General features: G+C 45.4%; 1 protein-coding gene across 2 annotated transcripts; it reads right to left on the bottom strand.

The window, feature by feature from the left end:
- Nucleotides 1–906: 906 nt before the first annotated feature.
- On the bottom strand, nt 907–16,417 carry LOC310789280 (phosphatidylinositol 3,4,5-trisphosphate 3-phosphatase and dual-specificity protein phosphatase PTEN). Of its 2 annotated transcripts, XM_083650885.1 has the most exons (10): nt 15,634–16,417; nt 11,207–11,291; nt 10,977–11,021; nt 10,825–10,868; nt 9,912–10,150; nt 9,323–9,464; nt 7,016–7,084; nt 6,267–6,433; nt 5,103–5,360; nt 907–1,845 (listed from the first exon to the last, which is right to left on the bottom strand). In XM_083650885.1, the coding sequence occupies exons 1-10, from the start codon at nt 15,710–15,712 to the stop codon at nt 1,663–1,665; spliced, it is 1,311 nt and encodes a 436-aa protein (XP_083507011.1). In that variant the 5' UTR covers nt 15,713–16,417; the 3' UTR covers nt 907–1,662. The 2 variants fall into 2 exon arrangements, with proteins under 2 accessions (XP_083507011.1, XP_083507012.1); XM_083650886.1 differs by lacking the exon at nt 7,016–7,084 and having other exon boundaries at nt 908–1,845.
- Between the last annotated feature and the right edge of the window lie 4,440 nt (nt 16,418–20,857).

The following is a 20,857-nucleotide window of genomic DNA, read 5'->3' as shown; positions in this document are numbered from 1 at the left end:
ACAGCTTTTATCACATCAAGCCAGCGCTGAGCTCATGATGCACAGCAACCTGCTGTACAGCATTTATCACATCAAGCCAGCACAGAGCTCATGATGCACATCTACCTACAACAGCAACCTGCTTTACAGCTTTTATCACATCAAGCCAGCGCAGAGCTCATGATGCACATCTACCTACAACAGCAACCTGCTTACCAACATTTATCACATCAAGCCAGCGCAGAGCTCATGATGCACATCTACCTACAACAGCAACCTGCTTTACAGCATTTATCACATCATCAAGCCAGCACAGAGCTCATGATGCACATCTACCTGCAACAGCAACCTGCTTTACAGCTTTTATCACACAAAGCCAGCGCAGAGCTCATGATGCACATCTAGCTGCAACCTTCACTCGCTCAATACACTCACTCATTTGTGCACAATTCAAACACCGGGGGTCTGGGTGCCATCACTTCTACTGAAGGCTTCATCTGAAAGTAACGCTCTCAAGCCAAAAACACATTGCTGAAAAGCAACAGCTGTGCTGTGATCACCATCGGATGACTTTGCAACCGCATATTAAATCGTACACAGTAGGATTCATTTTCATAGCTGCAAACGACAACGGGACTATTACATAAACCTGTGATGTAATTGCCTGAGCACACCAGAATGCCCTTTATGACTCAAAAGCATCGGGGGGAAACCCCACGCAGAAGACACACCTCAACGCCGGTTTCTTTAAGAAAAGACAACATTGCATACATTTATTAGGGATGGACGCCAATTCCAATACATGCACACACACCACCATTGTCCTTTAAATGTAGTGTTGACATCGCCCTGCTGTTTCGTGTATTATATTTTTATTATCTTAGGATAAAAAAACATTGACAATTACATGGGATGCCTTGTTCTGCATAATTTAACGTATACACAGTGGGAAAAGGAATGGCAATGCTTTAGACATCATCACAGCCTCTTCAGAACCCCGCCCACCCCCAGCCCACTGCCCGCATGCAGTTTGCACTGCACAAAAGGCCAAAAGTCACGTGAGACAGCCTGCAAAGAGCACGAGAAGCATTCACAGTAAAGGGGGAGAGGGAGGGAGGAGGGGAGGGAGGGAGGAGGGAGGGAGGGAGAGAAGATGAGAGGAGAGGATGAGAGGAGAAGGGGGTGCAGAGGAGAAGAGAGGGAGAGAAACAAAGTGACTGGAGCACTGGCCTTGGTTTAGACAGGAGAAGGAGCAGCATAGTCCTAGTATATCATTCTAACTTCTCCCACACTTCAACTCCCGTCTCCTGATTGTGGTACTCTTTTCCATTGTCTTTGACACAAAAAAAGTTTGTTTATATATGCATGTATATATGTATATACATATGCGTATGTATATATATATAAACACATCTTTAGAGCTACAGCACCTTTTCCCACGGGGCAACAGTGTCGATACCTCGCACATGGTACACGGCTGTGCCAAAGAAAAAAGAATAATAAAAACAATATATTGGTCAGGATTTCTCATCTTTTTTTTCCCTAAAATTGGCATTTTGACATGATGATATTCTATTGCCGTCTGGGGGAGGGAAGGGACAAAGGTTCTTCTTTTGAGTTTATATTCAAGTTTTCTCCTTTTTTCATGGTTGTATATTTTCTTCTCTTCCTGTTAAAAAGAGTTCACACTTTCGTGATCTGCGTGTGCTGCTCCTCGTCAAAGGGTTCATTTTCCGGATCAGAGTCAGTGGTGTCGGAATATCGATAATGGTCTGGCTCATTGTCGCTAACGTCCGGAGTGACGGATGTCGAAGTGCTTGCCTCAGAATTCGAATCCTCCACGGTTTTCGTGAAATACAACTTCACCTGAAAGAGCAAAATGACAAGGGCGGACATCAGCCTATGCAAGGAATTCATGACTTCAGAGCTGAAATACAGGCTTTTCCCGATTTGTCTCCCTCCCCCCTCGGGTAGTGTGAAGTATTTGAAATTAAGTTTGGGCTACAACCAGGCAACCACAAATTTATTATAAATTATTATCAATTACAAGTAATCAGTTCAACAGTAAATAGCTCCCTCACTAGAAGAATGTCTTCCATGGACCAGGTAAGTTGTCTTTCAGTGATTGTAATGAAACTAGGCAATAAGCTACATTGTCGCTGCTAAGAATAGAGACAGAGCACAATTAAGTCCAAACCCCACCTCGGATGGGAGAACAAACCATCGCTCGTCATTGACTAGTATAGTGTGAAGGTGCCTCCGTGTCATTTCCGTTTGCGACCAAACCCAAGAATTCCTAAAAGCTGTGGTGGGATACACTACTGTACCAACAAGCTAAAGCAGGCATGTCCAAAGTCCGGCCTGCGGGGACTGATTTTAAATGACCCGCAGGTTCTCTCTCAAAATATACGATCTGTGGCCCTCCACACAGTATCGGTTAATGAAGCAAGTTCACGTTGCGTTTTTCTTTCCGTTCACCTAACGATGACAGCGCTATCATACAGTTTGTAGACAAGCACCAAGTAGGAACAACGCAGGTGGAACTAATGTTTTCAGAAGGCAAACAAAATCCTTAGAGTACAATTGTATTGTATGTTTTTTTTTTTATAACCCATATGATGCGAGAAGCAGCTGGCCCCCAGCTATTTTCACATTATCTAATCTGGCCACCATTCCAAAAAGTTTGGACACCCCTGAGCTAAAGAATTCCAAGCTAAGCCTTTATAAGCTGCAGAACAGAAACACCAAGCCAAAAGATGTAGCCTCAACAGAGACTAGCTTGATTCTCAATGCAGTCTCAGATTCGCGCGGGAACAGCGCCCTCTCTGCTGTAGCTATTGGTGGAAATCCGGAAGTACACAATACATAGAGGAAGAAGAGAAAAGACAGGCTCGAACATGACAAAAACCCCTCTGTATTGCAAACTAAGCAATATTTAAAAACACAAACAGCCTGTCGTGACCGTGGCTTTAAAGTCGAGCTGAAATGAAAAATGATTTTTTAACTATTTTAAAATCACATCCCTGGTCATAGAGTGCACACCTATTAACACCTATTAACAATGTATGCTAAAAAGAAAATCACATAACATAACAAAAGTCAACCATGTTGTCTTCATTCATAACGAAAACTAAAGTGTGCTTACATCAGCTAGTACCATCCAATTTAAACCCAATTTCAACCACTAATATCGTGACACGACAGCTGTCAATCAATCTTGATGGCTAGGAGAAAATTCCGAGCAGGTGTAGGTACCCGGATCTACTCGCCCTACGACATCGGCTCGCCCTACCGGATGTGCTCGGGGTCCACGGCTACAGATGAAGGTAAACCCTCACAACATGAATTTTCAAAGGCTCATGTTTATGAGAAATGGCCCTGTACATTTGAATCATGGTCATTAAATGTTTGTACGATTCATATTTTAATGTTCATCAGTATCAGTATCATCAACGTTAGTAGCTTAGCTCGCTAAACTGTCGGACATTTTGCCCATGTTAATCGCACGTGCCCGATGTACAGCCAATCACAACGCGTGCCAGAGCCGATCTGGCAGGCGAGCCGAAATTGCGCCGACACAGGCAACTGTCGTGTCTACATAGGCAGACTTTGCTAGCCCATAAAGGTTAATATACTTAGCCAATAAGTCATTTATGTAACATACAAAATAAAACGAACGGTAATGTCTTCATGTAAGGTAGATGCAAATGACATGTAATTGGCTTGTTAACTCGCATTCCAGGAATATCACCATTTCCTGCGGCTCGTCGCACGTTTCTAGACCGGCAGCCAGCACTCCACCTTGGGGAGGCGGCGGCTATCCACCAGGGCGGAGCCAACCGCCTGGTCCTCTGCGGCTTGGCGCAGTGAACCAACCAGCGATTACGCAGTCCACAGGGCTGCATTTACATTGCCTATACTGTGTTTGTAACAGACTGTTATTGAAACATGTCATATTTGTCAGGTAAAATTAATTATTTAGTGCAGTGGTTCTCAACCTGGGGGTCGGGACGCCCCAGGGGGGGGTCGCAAGATTATTTTGGATTGTCAAAAGAGAAATAAGAAAATAAAAGAAATTATTTTTCTCCCATGATGATTAAATCTCCCATACCAATGGTTTAATGTATTATAAAGCTATATAAACTATAACAACAATTTCAGTTAGTGAGTGAAATCAGTGTGTGAATGCGTGCACACCGTCGTTAGGTTGGGTAGTGATGAAGGGGGGGGGGGGTCGCGTCTCAAAAAGGTTGAGAAGCACTGATTTAGTGGACTGCTGACTCCCTCTGCTCAGAGGCATGGGCAGGGCAGCACTTGCCTCACATTCAGTCAGTCCAGTCCCTCACCTCAGACACGCCCACTTTCCAAAGGTCAAATCAAACTCCTCCACACGCTATGTCCCGCCTCTCTACCCTGTTTCACTCAGAATAAGTGATGATAAGGAATCACATACAGTATCGTGGAAATGTGACTTCAGCTCGCCTTTGAAGGAAAGTACGTTTTTTGTGTGTGATTGTTACATGTATGGAAAAGTAGGGGCGATGTATAAAGGGTGATTCCAGTGTGACCCATGGATTTTGGCCACTACATGCATTTCCCCCCCTGGTGGGTGTGGCTTTCAGAGTATGACGCGTTGTGCTGTACAGGGTCAGGTTGGCCAAAAATTATTTTCAATGTAACGTTTTTGGGTTGGCTAGTATGCCAACTATCTCACGACAGAGCAGCAATCAGCTACCCAGCGCAGCTAACCTGTGTTGGCTAATGTTAGCTGGATAGCTAAAAGATATTCGTCCTACCCGGTGCACATTTCAATAGTAGTCTATGGCCAGTATCTCCAACCGTGCTAACACTGCCAAATGGTATTGTGTAAGCTGACTCTACAGTCCAGATGGATAAAATGACTTATTAAATGGGAAAGTCCCAGATTCCAGCTTTAAAATGACTGATTTCGTCACCCTCCATGAGAGTAATGTAGGCGGGGGAAAATCATGGGTAGAAAAGAAAATCAGTACAATATTCTATTGGATTTGACAGCAAATTATTAAATTTAATTAGAACTAGCAATCCTTTTCTCCAACTAAAACCTGAAGTAGTACATCCTGTCTGCATCTGCCCATGCTCACCTTGAAGTTTGGCGAGAAGTAGCGATTAGCTTTGTCTTTGTTGGCCTTGTCCAAGTCGTTCTTAGTGAGCGCCAGGATGAGGTAGTCCCTGTCGCTGTCCCTGCGCTCGGCGCTCTGCGGCGGTCCCTGGCCCGGTCCGGTCTGCTGGCTGGCCAGGCTGTCCACGTCGTTCACCACCGTCCCGTTCTCCACCTTCTCCCCGCTCTCCTCTGGTCCAGGGATGAAAAAGGTGTTCACCCAAAAGTGAAACATTTTGTCCTGGAGGGAAGAGAGCAGACGTGCGGAGATGTCATGAGAAGGACGGATGAAAGATATGAAGAAACATTCAGAGTTTCTGGTCTCAATCACTGAAACAACACAACAGCAGGTAACCAATCAAATGACGTTCAATGGCATCTTGTCTTTATTCATTTGTTTATATAAAAAGGGGCAAGTGGGCAATCTCTGTCTGTCTGTTCCAATTTTTGTCCCACTGATGAAGTCATAGCCATTGTGACATCATCAGTGATGTCATAAGAGCATATCATATTATGACATCACTGATGATGTCATAGGTGATAGTAAGCTCCATGGGCCAGAGGCCGAGCTCTGCATTAACCCTGCATTATGCAAGCTGCAGGGCCAACTTGGTGAGCTGCAGCGCGGGCTCACCTAGGAATCAAGCAAGCGTAGCACTAGTAACTAACTATATTTGCGCAACTGTGATGTCACTCAGGCAATTGTGATGTCACTCGAGCAAATGTGATGCAAATGTGAGCCGAGTTGCACGATGGTGCCTAGGTGGGTGGTCGGTCGGTGTCGGTCTGTCTTGTCAGTCACGATTTACAACTGCAGCCATGGCGCATCATCTCCAGTCTCCACCCTAGGAATCTAGCACGTGTCTGATTCCAGCATTCATAAATGTGAATATTTTCTAGTTTCTTTACTCCTCTATGACAGTAAACTGAATATCTTTAGGTTGTGGACAAAACACATTTGAGGACATCATCTTGGGATTTACGAAAATATTATCGAACAACCAATTGATTCATCCCGAAAATAATTGATCGATTCATCGACTGACAACGAAAATGATAGTTATTAGTTGCAGCCCTAGCCCCACAGGACACAGAGTAGCAGCACAAGTACTGTATATAACAAGTATAACACACACAAACCACCAACCTTCTTCATCATCTTATTTAGCTTGTGGAAGAACTCCACCTTGATGTCTCCACAAACGGGCAGCGGCTGGGGGAATTCGAAAAACATGTGCTTGTCCTCGCGCCGTGTGTGAGCCGGGTTGGAGGTGTGGATCTTGACTTTGAGTTGGTAGACCACAAATTGGGGATCTGCAAAAGTGTCAACGTTGCATGGGGCAAAGTTTGTGAGAGGTTGTGAAGGGAGAGAGAAAGAAGAAAGAGACCAAACAAAAGTGATAGAGGAGCAGGGGGTGAACCAGAGAGCAAGACAGGATACCAGTGTTATTATCATGAGTTGGACAGGGGGGGAAAAGCAAAACACCCCTCAATGAAAAGAAAGTGGTATGGTCTCAAAATTAAGGGAGGAGAAAAAGGGAAAGTAACAGACCACAAATATAACACCCAAAGAGACCCAGAACCAAAGACATAGGACCCTATTCTGACAGACAGTCACGGCCTTGGTCCGAGACCAACGCAACACGTTGCATCTATAAGAATTGTGCAGGTCTTCTTGGGGTAAGCTATTCTTACCCTGCAAGGCAACATCTCTAGCGTACACTGGTCCTGGCTGGTGGCTCTCTGGGGGCCAACATGGCTACCGTAACACTGGTCCTGGCTGGTGGCTCTCTGGGGGCCAACATGGCTACCGTAACACTGGTCCTGGCTGGTGGCTCTCTGGGGCCAACATGAAAGCAAACGAGTGAAATAATAATGGATGAAAGGCTCATTTACCCCAATGCCAATTCCCTTTCTTGAAGCCCTGAGGGGTTGGCTCGCTCCTGTTTTTAACGGTACTGTCCCCTTTAGAGAGAGAGAAGGAGATCATCACAAACGGGCCACGGCTGGCCTGTAGGGGGCGCTTGACAGCACAGCAGGCGCACACACACACACACACACACACACACACACACACAGAGCTCTACACATTATACGTATACACACAGCAAGTATGTCCACGTTGCATCCACACACAACTTAAAGACAACAAACGTGGAGAGATGGACATTTTCACTCCGGTCCAAAAGGGGACTTGGTGTCTTCTAAGATACACAAATTCAAAAGGTGGAAGGAGAAAGAAGGAACTTGAGACTGCAGAGAACCTCAAACAACCACATCAACAGGATTTGTCCTGGGGGAATTTAGCAAACTGTCATGTCTGATCATCACAACGGATATTGTTATCAACAAATTGGCTTGTGTTCCAAATAGGCCTTTTTTTTTATTGCTGTGGTGGGCTAAGAATGATCTGAAGCTAGAAACAAGTGGTGTGTGTGTGTGTGTGTGTGTGTGTGTGTGTGTGTGTGTGTGTGTGTATGTCGAGAGAGAGACGTCAAACTCAGAATAGGGCCTTGTAAGGAGGAGTTAGACAGAAAGAGAAGGTTATCAATGCAGTCAGGGCAGTTTAGCACAGTCAGGTGTTAGGGGTGAGAAGGTCACAGAAATATCGAGCAAGTAGAGGACAGACAGCAGTTTCAAATAGACATTCAGGTTGCACACGTATTCTGTGACTCAGACACATTAGAGCAGGAATCAAGATTATTTCATTTCTCTCCACCTCAGACTAACATCAGATGGAGCACCATGTATCTCTGAGGAAACCACTGTGGAACAGTTTGTGATCGGAAAAATGCACAGAAATACACGCACCGAATTACGATTCGGAGAAATGGAGGATACCGATTATGAGGTCGAATTACTTTATAAGATCAGTGAAATGTGAAAATCAGGAGTTATCCGTTTGGAAATTGTACCCAGCTCCAACCACACATCCCATGTGAGGGGGGGGGGGGGGGGGGTCAATAAATTTGAATCATATCTTATCTATAGACAACTGATTTTTGGTCTTGATTGGAGCATCCCAATGTAGGATCAAGCAAACGGTGGGACCGATTTGTTTGTCTGCGTCACTCTGCCAATGAAACCAGAGATATCAACTGCCCCTGATTGAATACAAATCATTTGACAACCAAGTCATAGCGCTCAGGCTAAAGTCATAAACATGCTGTAATATGTAAATCTGCATGATCTGAGGGAGTGAAACTGCTGCGGCTTGAAAAACCCCACCTGTTCACACCAAAGTGCTGTGGTAGCACAGTGTTACTGTAGCTAAAGAGAATCACTGAAAAGATATTGAATGTATGCGTTGCCTTACAAGCCAACAGAGTTAGGCGAAAACAATCACTAGCTCCTTTGTGGTATGTTGATGTAGAGCACGCCAGCCTTGAGTTGGTCGATGCACGTCGAGTTGGTTGACGGGGTGGCACGGTGGCTCAGTGGTTAGCACTGTTGCCTCACAGCGAGAAGGTTGTGGGTTCAAATCTCCACCCCCGGAACTCGTTTGACTTCTACTGTAATGCCTGGTGTACAGGTGCACGCTGCATTTCACTTCTGCAGGGCTTTGACTAAAGAAAGCACACTGTCATTCCTCTAAGCGGTGCACAAAAAAGCATCGCACACCAGAAAATGAACGAACAAACGCGCGCACACACACACACAGAGCCCCACTCTGAACAGATATGCTCCTCCTGAGCACCCAATGAGGGTAACTTGACAGGTTAAATACTTCCTTGCCTGACTTTTCAGAGAATGTGTAGCTTGCTTGCTAGGCTACTCAATTTATACACAGGCGATTTCTGTGTGCAATGCATGTGCTTTTTGTTCAGCGAGGGGTGTCAACGAACCCAAAACAGGGTTGCTACAGCCCTATTAACATTGTGAAACCCCCCCCCCCCCCCCCCCCCCAATGCTTCACCCAGGCTAAAAACCAGGTTAAAACGTAGCTTTGTAGAAAGAGGCGAAACAGGGAATTTAGGTAACTATAATACAACAATACAGTGGAATCAGTCCCGTTTGATATGGTTTCAGAACGTTGGCAGAGTGACGACTCGAGGATGACCTGTTCCATAGTGCTTAAACTGTAGCGTGGGTGGAGCCCTGCTGTGCTCGCGTTGCATTTGAACAGCGCTGTGCTGTGCGTGCCTACGCCCTAGCCGGAGTGAAAAAGTTGAACAGGAGTGTGTGTGTGTGTGTGTGACTCACTGCAGGTGCCCCCGCTGAACATGGGGAGAGTCTCGAACACCATTTTGTGGAAGAGGAGCGCCACCGGCTTGTACTCCAGCTGATTCTTCAGTAGGTAGCTGTAGTAGCAGACGTAGCGACGCTGGCTGGGGATCGTTACTCCCTGCAAAGAGACGGCGACAAAATGCTTAGGGGATCCTTTCCTACTCAAGTCATCAAAACCACTCAATTTTATTTGGACTGAAAATAATCTACAAATGGCCTCTTTCCTGTGTGGACACAATAACTGATCTAAAGTATAAAGTGGTACTATATACACACACGTCCCTGATGAGTAGGGTTTGGCATCGAGAACCGGTTAAATTATTATGATGATTCCAAAGGAATCGAAATTTTCATTTTGATTCTGCGTATTGATTCCTAAAGAAATTTTGCATGCAGAACATAATTGAAATAAGACAGTTCCCACCCGAACATATTGAGTGGCGGACTCCGCCACCTCAAAGAATCAGAATTCAGAATCGTTAAGAACCGGCATCGATAAGCAGAATCAGAATGTGAATGGCTAAAATCCTAACGATATGCAACCCCTATTTGCGGAGCGACTCACCTTCTTGTCCCGTGTCCGGACTTCGCCGTAGAAGTCGAGTGCTTCCTGGGGCTCCTGGAACTTCTGGCGGTGGAGGAGATAGGCGCAGATCATCACTCCGGTGCGGCCCTTCCCAGCCTTACAGTGGATGGCCGCCACGTGATTGTCGTCCTCGCTGAGCCACTGGTCCAGGTCTTCGCAAAACGGCTTGATCAGCTCCAGCTGAGGCGGGTTGTGGTCTTCGAAGGGGTACTGTGCAACTGATGCGAGAAGAAGGTCCGCACAGGGGAGCACGAGGAAGAGGGTGAGAGGGGAAGAGGGTGAGAGAGGAAGATGGTGAGAGAGGAAGAGGGTGAGAGGGGAAGAGGGTGAGAGAGGAAGATGGCAGCAGACGGGGTCAGAGGTCACAGAAAGGAGAGATAAGGCACCTCATGTTTTTTCTCCTTAATGGTACTTGGCCAATTCCCCCTGCTGTCCCGTTTGTGGCTCCACCCCCTCTGTCGATCTGGGGAGTGCTGTAGACTAGCACACGCTTCCTCCGATACATGTGCAGTCACCAGCTGCTAATTTCCATCTGACAGCGAGGGGTTACACTACCAGAACATAGCGCGTGGGAGGATCATGCTATCCCCGACCCCCACAAACAGGTACCCCGACTGACCAGAGGAGGCGCTAGTGCAGCGACCAGGACTCATACCCCGCCCTCTTCCCACCTGCAGACACGGCCCAATTGTGTCTGTAGGAACATCTGACCAAGCCGGAAATACCGCTAACCGGGTAAGTGAACCCGGGTCTCTGCCCAGACGCCCCTCAGAAAGAGACTTCAGTGACCTTGCGTTTGTCCGGCGTTCAGGTTGGGCAGAATGGGAGACAAGAGGGAATGTGTGTGTGTGTGTGTGTGTGTGTGTAGCGTAGCATGTGCGAGACGGCCTACCTCTGCAGTTAAATTTGGCAGCATCGTAGTGTCTTTCTGCGCAGCTGAAACAGGAAGAAACAAACGCAAGTCAGCGAGGGAACACAGAGGGAAGCTCCTCGGGCAACAGACAGCAAGCTCAGGTGCGAACGTTTGGGCGGGAAAACACTTACAGGTTGTAGATTTTGTAATGGTTTTTATGCTTCGAGTCGAGAAACCTGCGGCGGGGGAAGAGAGATGAAAAGCAAGTCAGAAGACGGATCAGACCAAGTGGGCCTATAGAAGCAAATTAAGGAAATGCAAACGTCTCTTTTTGCGGACATCGGCTATTTCCCTTTTCCGTGGTCCACCCGTGGCACTTCAAAATCATATGGGAAGTTGAGGCAACAAGACTGCGACTCACCGTACAACATCATCTATATTGTTTCTGTACACGCCTTCCAGTCTCTCTGCAGGAAAGCCCATCGCGATGATGTTTGGATAGATATCTGTTCAGGCAGGGGGTCAAGGACATAGACGTTTTGCATGCCTGTGAAAAAGCAAGCCCTATGCAGACACTATGAAGGCACCCGACAACATATCGAACACCACAAAACACAGCAAACGAATAACTCAAGTCTGCGTAACCATAATGTAACAAGACTGAAAATGGACGGAATACAGTTACATTTGTAAAATTGCACATTAGTTTCCCACGTGACGCGTTAACTCCACCGCGTGTGCGCCTGCGCCTCAAAACAAAAATGGCCGCTCCAGCGCAACTACTCGACGTCGTCGACGAAGGGGAGCGCGGCGTGAAAAACATTCCAGCCCAATGTCAATACGAGGGGTGTCATTGTCCAGTTATGGATAGATGAAGAGTGCGGAGGAGGGGCTGTGATCGGTCTGTGTGTGTGCTGTGTGTGCGTGTTGTGACAGATGGCTGTGACTGCGAGCGGCAAGGCAGAAGAGAGGGACTGGAGTACAGCGCCTCCGCTCCGGCCAGGGCCCACATGTGGCCGCCGCACTAGGAGAGCCTCCACTCCCCTGACCTGCGTGTTATTTTTAGAGCCCAAAAGTTATATTGAGATCATCGCTTATCTCGCTTTCCGAGGAGAATATCAAGCCGGATCGAAATGCAGGCGACGTGAGGAACGCCGGCCTCCACTCCACGGAATAGACTCCGGAAAACATTTTCACAAAGATTACCAAAAAAAAAACATTGTTATAAATAGTGAGGACAAGATGCAATATGGGAGACCTTCAAATGCAGCGGTTGCGATTGTACGACACATTCAGGGGTGGACAAGACACAAGGGCAATGCAGTGCTTTGCCAACTGACCACGAAGGCAGCACCTTTGCTCGTGCACCACCTCATCTGCCTTTCTTTACTTCTGATTCTGATCTACATCTGTGAGCAGGAGGACAGTGGGCAAAAATGTCATAACCAATTACTCCGTGATATGCATATATGATCTTAAAGGCACGGATCGGTGTCGCGTTGCAGCGAGAGGCGTAATTGAGTTGGCACGCTCGTCTTGCAGGCTCGGCTCTAAACGCCTACCTGTAACTGAAGTCTGCTCGTCGACACAAGCTGTGGGATTCCACACTTTAACCACCGACTAAAAGGGCAGAGCCTTTTCTTACATTTCCTGTGTCGCCGTGTCAGAAATAGAAGGGCTGAATATTTCTAATTGGATGGGTTCTCTTTCGTTTCAAGCGTAACTTCTTTTTCACAGCCAAATCGTTTTCGTAAACCGGTCGGAAAAAGATTTGACACATGGCAAACTGACGGCGTACGCCGACTGTCCCCCCGATGTTCAACTTTGCTCGTGTGTGTGCACATGTAAGCGTATGCACGCACACGCACACACACACACACACAGGGAACTGAACTGTCTTTTTTTTTTTTTTTGCTACAAACACATGGAGCATGGTTGAATCCAGAGGTTCTCAAATGTTTTTCAGCCAAGGACCCCTTACAAATTACAAATATTACAAATATACCGGGGAGCCCCTCATTCTGATTTGTGATTTTGGGCTAAGCTTAACTGTTTCCACGGTAACATGCTCGACTTTTACATTGATAGGTTTGTTAGATTAGAATGTAATCCATGAACCATTTTAGATTTAAAGCATAAAATATTTTCGTTGAACTATGAAGCTTTTGCAATATATATATAGATATATATCTATAGATAGATATATCTATAGATATATATATATTTTTTTTTTTACCTGAAAACTTTTCACGGGCCCCCTGGCAAAGTGCCACCGACCCCTGGGGGTCCCCGGACCCCCATTTGAGAACCACTGGTTTTAATCAGTACAACTGCTGGTAAAAAAAAAAAAAGGGTCTGAATGCAGTTCAGGCGATTGGGGTCAACTGTATGGACAAATCTATTAAGATCGATGCAATTCCACGAAACATTATTCCGCGGCTGAACTCAACAGATAACTGCCTGCAAAGGCTGTCAGATGACTAACTGCCCTAATGCCTTTTCATAAGGTAGGCTTTTAGGAACACAACACAGGCCCGTTTGCATTCATTCAACAAGCCCAGTAGCAAATCTATGGCATTATTTGCATACTGCCTGGCTACTTCCCTGTAGCTCACGACATAGGGGCATATCTGTACACACTGCATCACATTAACTTCCACTAATGCCTCAAAGACCTCATTAGGAAGCAAAATGCAAGTTTTCTATGCCTTTTAATAGGCTACTCGAACCCTTGGACCTACAGGCAAAGTGATTCCAGTCAAGACTATTCTAAGTGTTTTTAAAAAGCTCCAGTGCTCCCAGGAGAGCTTGGGCCCAGGGCATGGGGGGCTCACTCTCTGCAGCTGGGAGGAAACGCACATGCGGGACCCCCCGACGGAAGCTCCGAGTGGAGGAGAGAGAGAGAGAGAAAAGACGTTTCAGGCACGCCTTTTCTCTAACGCCAGCCCTGCCTCAGCTCGATGCATATGCCAAATCCACAACTGAGAGCAAGAGAGGGGGGGAAAGGGAGAGTGGGAAGCAGGGAGAGCTGGGAGAGGAGGGGGTGGGGTGGGGGAGGACAGGAAAGGGGGCAGGTTAGCGGGAGGGAGGGAAAGAGACTGGGAGGGAGTCAAGAAAAAGAGCAAGGGAGAGATGGTGGGTGAGAGGCCGAGAGAGAGAGAGAGAGAGAGCACTCAGACAGCAATGCTGATACAAGATCGCTGGCACTCTATTTTAAGGGCAATTCCCAGAACTGTGATACTGCATTACATAACTGCAGAGGGCCCATATTGTTTTTAGACACCATGCCAAAAATGATAAAGGGGGTAGTCCAAAAGGGCCCCAAATTTGAACGAGAGGAAACTTCCAACTTCCGAGCCAAAGAGAGATGGTCACTTTGTGTGGCTCACCCTTTCATACCTTCACAACTGTCGGAGAGACAAACCGCTGAAGTGCCAACAAAAGACACCCGATTCACCACATATCAAAACCATGTGCCAAAAATGTAATGCAATGCCCACATTTCCATATCTAGATTTCCACCAACATTATGGCCATCTGCTCGATTATAGGTCGTTTCTATTTATATAGTTTTCTATAGTGGCAGTCTCGGATCAAGGTGATCGGCAGATGGCGGCTTTCTGTTATGTTAGAAAATCATTAATTAGAAAATTATTAATTATAAAGGCATTAACCAATTAATCTGACGTTAATACCACAGTACCAGTACTAACGAGAGTAAAGAATCTTGATAAATACTTCAATTCTTCACTTGCCATTAAGCAGCAAAACACCAAAGTTAGCTTTTCACACCAAAACTATGGGAATCATCTCGTTGATCGCTGACAAAGGCTTTCTGATCCCGATCCATTATCAGGTCAGGTGCACATCAATCTGAAATATAAAGCCACAGCAATAACCATGACCCACTCCAAAGTATGTCCTGGACCAGATTTTGTGTTTAGTTGGTCATCATGACCAACCAGACAAGCTGCGTATCTGTTTTAACACCTATAGTACAGGTACCAACTTCAGGTATACCAGCCATTCTGCACCATGTAACCAGGTCAACTACTATCAGTGTTCAGAGATTAGAAATTAGCCCTGCAGAAGTGTGTAAAACAGCAAAGCTTGAACCTAGAGCGAATATGTGCACATAAAGGAAAAGTAAGGTGTGAACTGGACATTTTTATAATAAAATAAATAGTTGCTATCCATTAGACACATAGCATCACATTATTTGGTTACTCAACACAACATAATTCTGCAAGGTGAGGGCTACATTAGGGACAGTCTTATTCTGCAGCCTTGTAGTCTTTTTGAAAGGTTCGTTCTCCTACTTCTCTACATTGCCATGATAAACCAGAACATACTCACCTTATACTGAAGTTGATATCACCAAACATGTACATGATGACATAGGACCAAAAATATATATTAAAGGCCTTTTCAGAGACCATCTACCTGCCTTCAAAGAGAAAGAGTTAAAAATGATTGCTGAGACTTGGGTAATACCACTGACAATTTCACAACCTCCAGCTAGTAATATTTATTCCTTGTCAATGTCCACCTCTGGGTAAATTAACGCTCTGTCGTCAAACGCCAAGATCCCGCTGAATGGCGCGGGTTGCGAACAATAATATGATTGTGACATTTATGCGTGCTCGTTTGACAGATCCACCATCTTTCAAACATGCTTGGTGACAGCGACGCTGTGCTGTCTGATCAACTAGCCAGTTAGCTAAGTAGCAAGGAAGCTAACTACCTAGCTGTAGACAGTTGACATTTGCTTGCAGTTGTACTAATCAATGCAGATATCAAACATCACTAATCGATGCCTTGGGTCCTGTGGAATACTGGGAAGGATACATGTTAAGTCCAAGTCGAACCCATCCTCCTGATATCTCCTTTTGTTCCGGCTGACCATTTCTTTTATAATCGCAGCCATTGTAGCAAGTGATAGGAGTCTTTATGGTTTAAAAATAATGAAAACAAGGTTTTCTAGTATTCGCTGTCTGATCGTTTCTGACGCAGGCAATGGCTTTGCTCTCGATCGCTCGCTGCTCTCTGAATTTTGCAGGTCCTCGCAAAGACGAGCTAGCTAGCAGAGCTAGCAGTGGTTGTCGATAGGATTAGAATGGCTTCTTCTGGATCATAAAGACGGGCCTCGCTCTGCTCCTCCGTGCAGGCCCGACTTTGCCAATCCTGGAATTCGTCTTGCAAATACCCCGGAATAAAACACATGCAATTGTCCTCTGGAAACCCTTTAGATGTCAGACACGGTCCAAGACGATGGCTCGATCGTAGTCGCTGTGATTGACAGCAGCGAGGGGAGAGAACTCACCGGTTCCCGAAACCCGTATCCAGTCACTCAAACGTAGCTAGCTCGCTAGCTGACTAGCTAGCAAGCGCAGCTAGCTAGCAACAATAGCTAATGCTACCTCCTTTTTTGATCCAAAAGCCTGCTAACGTATCAACATTGTCGTCGACTGATTGCCCAAAACACACGTGAAAAAAGTGACAGGCTCCACCTTGAATGTATATTGACTATACAAAGATCACAAATCTGCACAGATTCGTTTGACAGTTCCGTCCCGGGGAATCATCTTCTTTTCTCGTTTCTCTCTCTCCAGCTGAACTCTCAAGCTCCCATCATGGCCTCCACCGAAGGAAAAAAAGAAGCTAGAGCAGGCTGGGATTTTAGAACAAATATCCCACCGCCTCGACCATATAGTTCCACGGTTGAATTAAGACCAGCAATTGTAGCTGAAACTAATATTGTTTCAACTATATATATTAGATGTTTTATGTAAAATGGATTACATAAGCAAATGATACAATCATTAAAAGCTGTAAGAAACGAGTTAGTGCTTGGTAGCGGAAGGATACAGTCAGGGCGCATGCGACGCTCCCTTCTGTCAAAGTGATCACGTGTGGCTGTAATTAGGGAAGTTTCCAACATAATGTCACTTTTCGCGGTTTAAACAGTCATTTCAGACCATAGCAAACACGCTGGACCCTTGTCACATATCGATTCATAAGCCTTTTATTGGGCATGCAATGGGAATAGCATTAGCTATGTCTTATTGAGGGAATCTCTTCAAATAAATCAGAAAATTAATATAAATTTCACGAATAAACCATAATCAGCAGTGTTTTTGCATTATGGACAGATAAAACAGACATACAAATGTAGGCTATCAAATTATGAATAGGCTACTACAATTAAAAACTAGCCTACATTAAAAAAAAAAAAAAGATTCTATCACAACAGCCAAATTATAAAAACACAAAAGTAATCCAAAATGTGTTATCAGTCTACTTGCCACTATATAGTTACAATTTGGAAATGCCACTGGTCTTTCAGGGCAGTCTGATGAAAGGCAGGCACACTGCTCAAGCATCACTGTGGAACATCTGCCTGCAGATCATGATGATAGTCATGACTCATGTATCCTAAAAAAAAATGCAAAGCAAAATTGTTCAGCTGAAGTAGCCTGGCTAGCTAGCTTGTGACAGGGTTTGGATCATTAAAATATGCACCACACCTGTGTCTATATTGCTGTCTTTCAGAAACTGACTTTCGTAAGGAAAGGGCCAATAGGCCTACGGTTAGATATATTTCTGAAGGAGACTTGTTGGTCTGTAGGTCAGTGTGATGGTCTGTTGTTTGTTTGTAGGTCAGTGTGATGGTCTGTTGTTTGTCTGTAGTTCAGTGTGATGCTCTGTTGTTCATCTGTAGGTCAGTGTGATGTATGTTTTCTGTCTGTAGGTCAGTGTGATGGTCTGTTGTTCATCTGTAGGTCAGTGTGATGTATGTTTTCTGTCTGTAGGTCAGTGTGATGGTCTGTTGTTTGTAAGTCAGTGTGATGGTCTGTTGTTTATAGGTCTGTTGTTGGTCTGTAGGTCAGTGTGATGGTCTGTTGTTTGTTTGTAGGTCAGTGTGATGTATGTTTTCTGTCTGTAGGTCAGTGTGATGCTCTGTTGTTCATCTGTAGGTCAGTGTGATGTATGTTTTCTGTCTGTAGGTCAGTGTGATGGTCTGTTGTTTGTAAGTCAGTGTCATGGTCTGTTGTTTATAGGTCTGTTGTCTGTCTATAGGTCAGTGTGATGGTCTGTTGTTTGTAAGTCAGTGCGATGGTCTGTTGTTTATAGGTCTGTTGTCTGTCTATAGGTCAGTGTGATGGTCTGTTGTCTGTCTGTAAGTCAGTGTGATGGTCTGTTGTTTGTAGGTCAGTGTGATGGTCTGTTCTCTGTCTGTAGGTCAGTGTGATGGTCTGTTGTCTGTCTGTATGCCAGTGTGATGGGTCTGTTGTCTGTAGGTCAGGTGATGGTTGTGCCATGAAGCCTGCTTGCTGCCTGCTGCAGCTGCAGAGTGTGGGCGTCCCAGCCAGGCCCTTCAGCCAGGTCTGCCGTCCAGCATGCTGCCCTGATCCACTTAGCCTCCAGTGCTGTCCAACGCCCAGAGCCAGGTAACCTGCACCCCCATCTGGGCACCCAGTGTCTATCAGTCTGACTAATACGACTCTGGGACAGACAGCCAATTAGCCTATTTCACATCCCACCCAAATCAGCCATTTTGTGTCTAAAATGCAGTAAGTAACGTGCGTGCAAGCAAAACAATTAGAATGCTGAAACAGCTGGTCCAGTCCCAGCACACAATTAATGTCTCGCTTGCACCCATGTTTCTGCATTTTAGACAAAAGTGGTTGATCTGGGTCGGATGTGAAATAGGCGTATATTTCACAGGGTTTTCAGAGTAGAGCAGGCGTCAAGACATCCGCTTCCGTCATACAGTATATCACAATTTTTCGGGGAGCGCCAATCATAGGTTCAGGTTCAAGGAAAAATATATTTCGGTCAGAGAAGGGTCACAGCTTTTTAATTCAGAGCGCCCCAAAATCCCTCCAGTGACCCCCCCGCCCTTCTAGACAACGAACAGTCCCTTACAGCAAAAACTGCTATGCAGCCATATAGCACAGTGGGCTCTAAAATCATGTAGAGGAGGACACTTTGTTTTGCCTAATAATACATACAAACATACAGTATAGGGGTGTATATTCATAAATCATTAACATACAAATTCATATTAGCATACATATATGGCAATGCAAAATAACTGAGGGCACAATGCTTTTGAATGCATGGTAAATGGACTGGTAAATTAACTGCATTTATATAGCGCTTTTATCCAAAGCACTTTACCATGTGCCTACATTCACCCATTCACACACCGAGCAATTTGGGGTTCAGTGTCTTGCCCAAGGACACTTTGACATGCGGACTGGAGGAGCCGGGGATCGAACCACCGACCTTCTGGTTGGTGGACGACACGCTCTACCTCCTGAGCCACAGCCACCCCTCATCAGCCGTTGCATCAAGTGCAACCATGTATGACTGTAACCAAGGAGGCCTTCAATCTTCCTCCCATGAATCCACAAAACACATGAAAATCTTCAAACAAGACAAAACTGTAATAATCACTAATTGACTAATACATTTGAATACAATTGAAGCCCAACCCTAATTCCACTGCTACATTTGATTGGAAAAGTGACTGTTACTGCAAGTGGAGAAAATCTGAGTGAGGTCATCAGGTCAAAAAGAAGAAAAAAAAAAGGCCAATTTTAGAGAGATATTTCAGTTCGCAGAGATTTCGCAGATTTCAGTTCTAGTGACTACTCAGAAAGGCATGCAGACCTGTGGGACAGATAGGCTACCAAGGATTTACGCCAGCAGCCAATCTGGTCATTTGTTACTGACATGACATGTTGGATGTAGTTGGAGATTTGATGTAAACCACTGAGGGTGCAGTTTAGCAGATTTAAATGGGGTTAATACCTGGAACATAGCAGATGAAAAGATCTGATCCCATGTAAGGCTAATTAGAAATCCGCTTCTTAGAGGAGATACCATAGTCCTCTTCATGGACACTACACTTATCTCATAGCAATGTAAGCCATCACAGCTTAATGACTGGCAAAATTAATCAGGCTACTTCAAGTTCACTGAACCATCTCCTGACCTGAGGGCACTTGAAGGCATCTCAGGATCTCCTTGATCAATAAGAATGTGAAGTGTCTGTCTGTCTGTGAGTGTGTGAGCAGAATTGTGTAAAGAGCACCCCTGCTGCAGGTGAACACATTTCTGAATTAGGTAATAGGGCCGAGTCCGACTAAATGGGCAAACATGGCTAATCAGTGGCCAAAATGACTCGAGACAGGTTCAGCACCATGGAGCGCTGCATAGTGGAGGTGCCCACAGGTGCTCCAGAGTGGAGGAGCCGGAGGTATTCCACTTGTCTGCTATAAAAGATCTATAGGCTATGTGGCATAGCTAAACCAATCCTCCGCTTCCCAATGCGTTGGGATGTAAACAAAAAAATCAGTGACACAAAGTTAGACGCCTATCTTGGATGATATCATGTGCACAAGATATTAGACCCATTGTGAAGGATACTACTGCTGTGATTGTGGCTGCTGCAGGTCTGAGAATTTCTTGAGAATGAGTTTGATCAAAGTAGGCAATAAAGGCCGTTCAATTTGATCTCATCTTTGCAGGTAGACGTCTCCACAGATCACGGGCTTCCCAGCCTCATGAGTGCAGTATCATGCCTCAGAGCACCCCCAAGTGTCTGTGTGCCTTTAATAAGGCCTGCAAGTTGCTCATAATCTGCCGTGATTTTTATGATTCCCTGTACCGCTTATGGCCAACAGGTGGCAGCATTGTACTTTTGGCGCCACAACCCTGTAACAGCAAACTGGGGCATTAGTTACTTTTATTCAGGATACAGGTTTACTAAGTACAGTTTAAATTATAATACAACAGTTATGTAAACTAGATGTTCTCATGATACTACACTCTGGTAGTGCTACAGCAGGTGGGTGGTATGCCCTGAAAACATTATGCCTAAACTAGTTGGTTTGCGATCCGCCATAAAACTCAGAACAGAGACCTCCCCATTCCCTAGCCTAGAGCAAACCTAGCTTCAACCTTTGATACCCATTTGATAAGCATGCACCTTGTAAAGCAAGACAGGCAATAATGTAATTTAAGTTGCATAACCAGTGGCAGAAAGATGAAATCAGCGTGG

This window comes from Poromitra crassiceps (genome assembly GCF_964638095.1).
Source record: "Poromitra crassiceps genome assembly, chromosome: 14".
Classification (NCBI taxonomy): Eukaryota; Metazoa; Chordata; class Actinopteri; order Beryciformes; family Melamphaidae; genus Poromitra; species Poromitra crassiceps.
The sequence above is the reverse complement of the archived record's forward strand: the minus strand, read 5'-3'. Positions and strand labels throughout refer to the sequence as shown.

Bases quoted from the DNA above. Each gene is read 5' to 3' on its own strand.
- LOC310789280 (XM_083650885.1), bottom strand. From the start codon at position 15,712: ATGGCTGCGATTATAAAAGAAATGGTCAGCCGGAACAAAAGGAGATAT. The intron at 11,292-15,633 runs GTATCCTTCCCA...CTGCCTGAACAG, and splicing joins GTTCGACTTGGACTTAACAT to ATATCTATCCAAACATCATC. The intron at 10,869-10,976 runs GTAAGTGTTTTC...TTCCTGTTTCAG, and splicing joins CATTACAAAATCTACAACCT to CTGCGCAGAAAGACACTACG.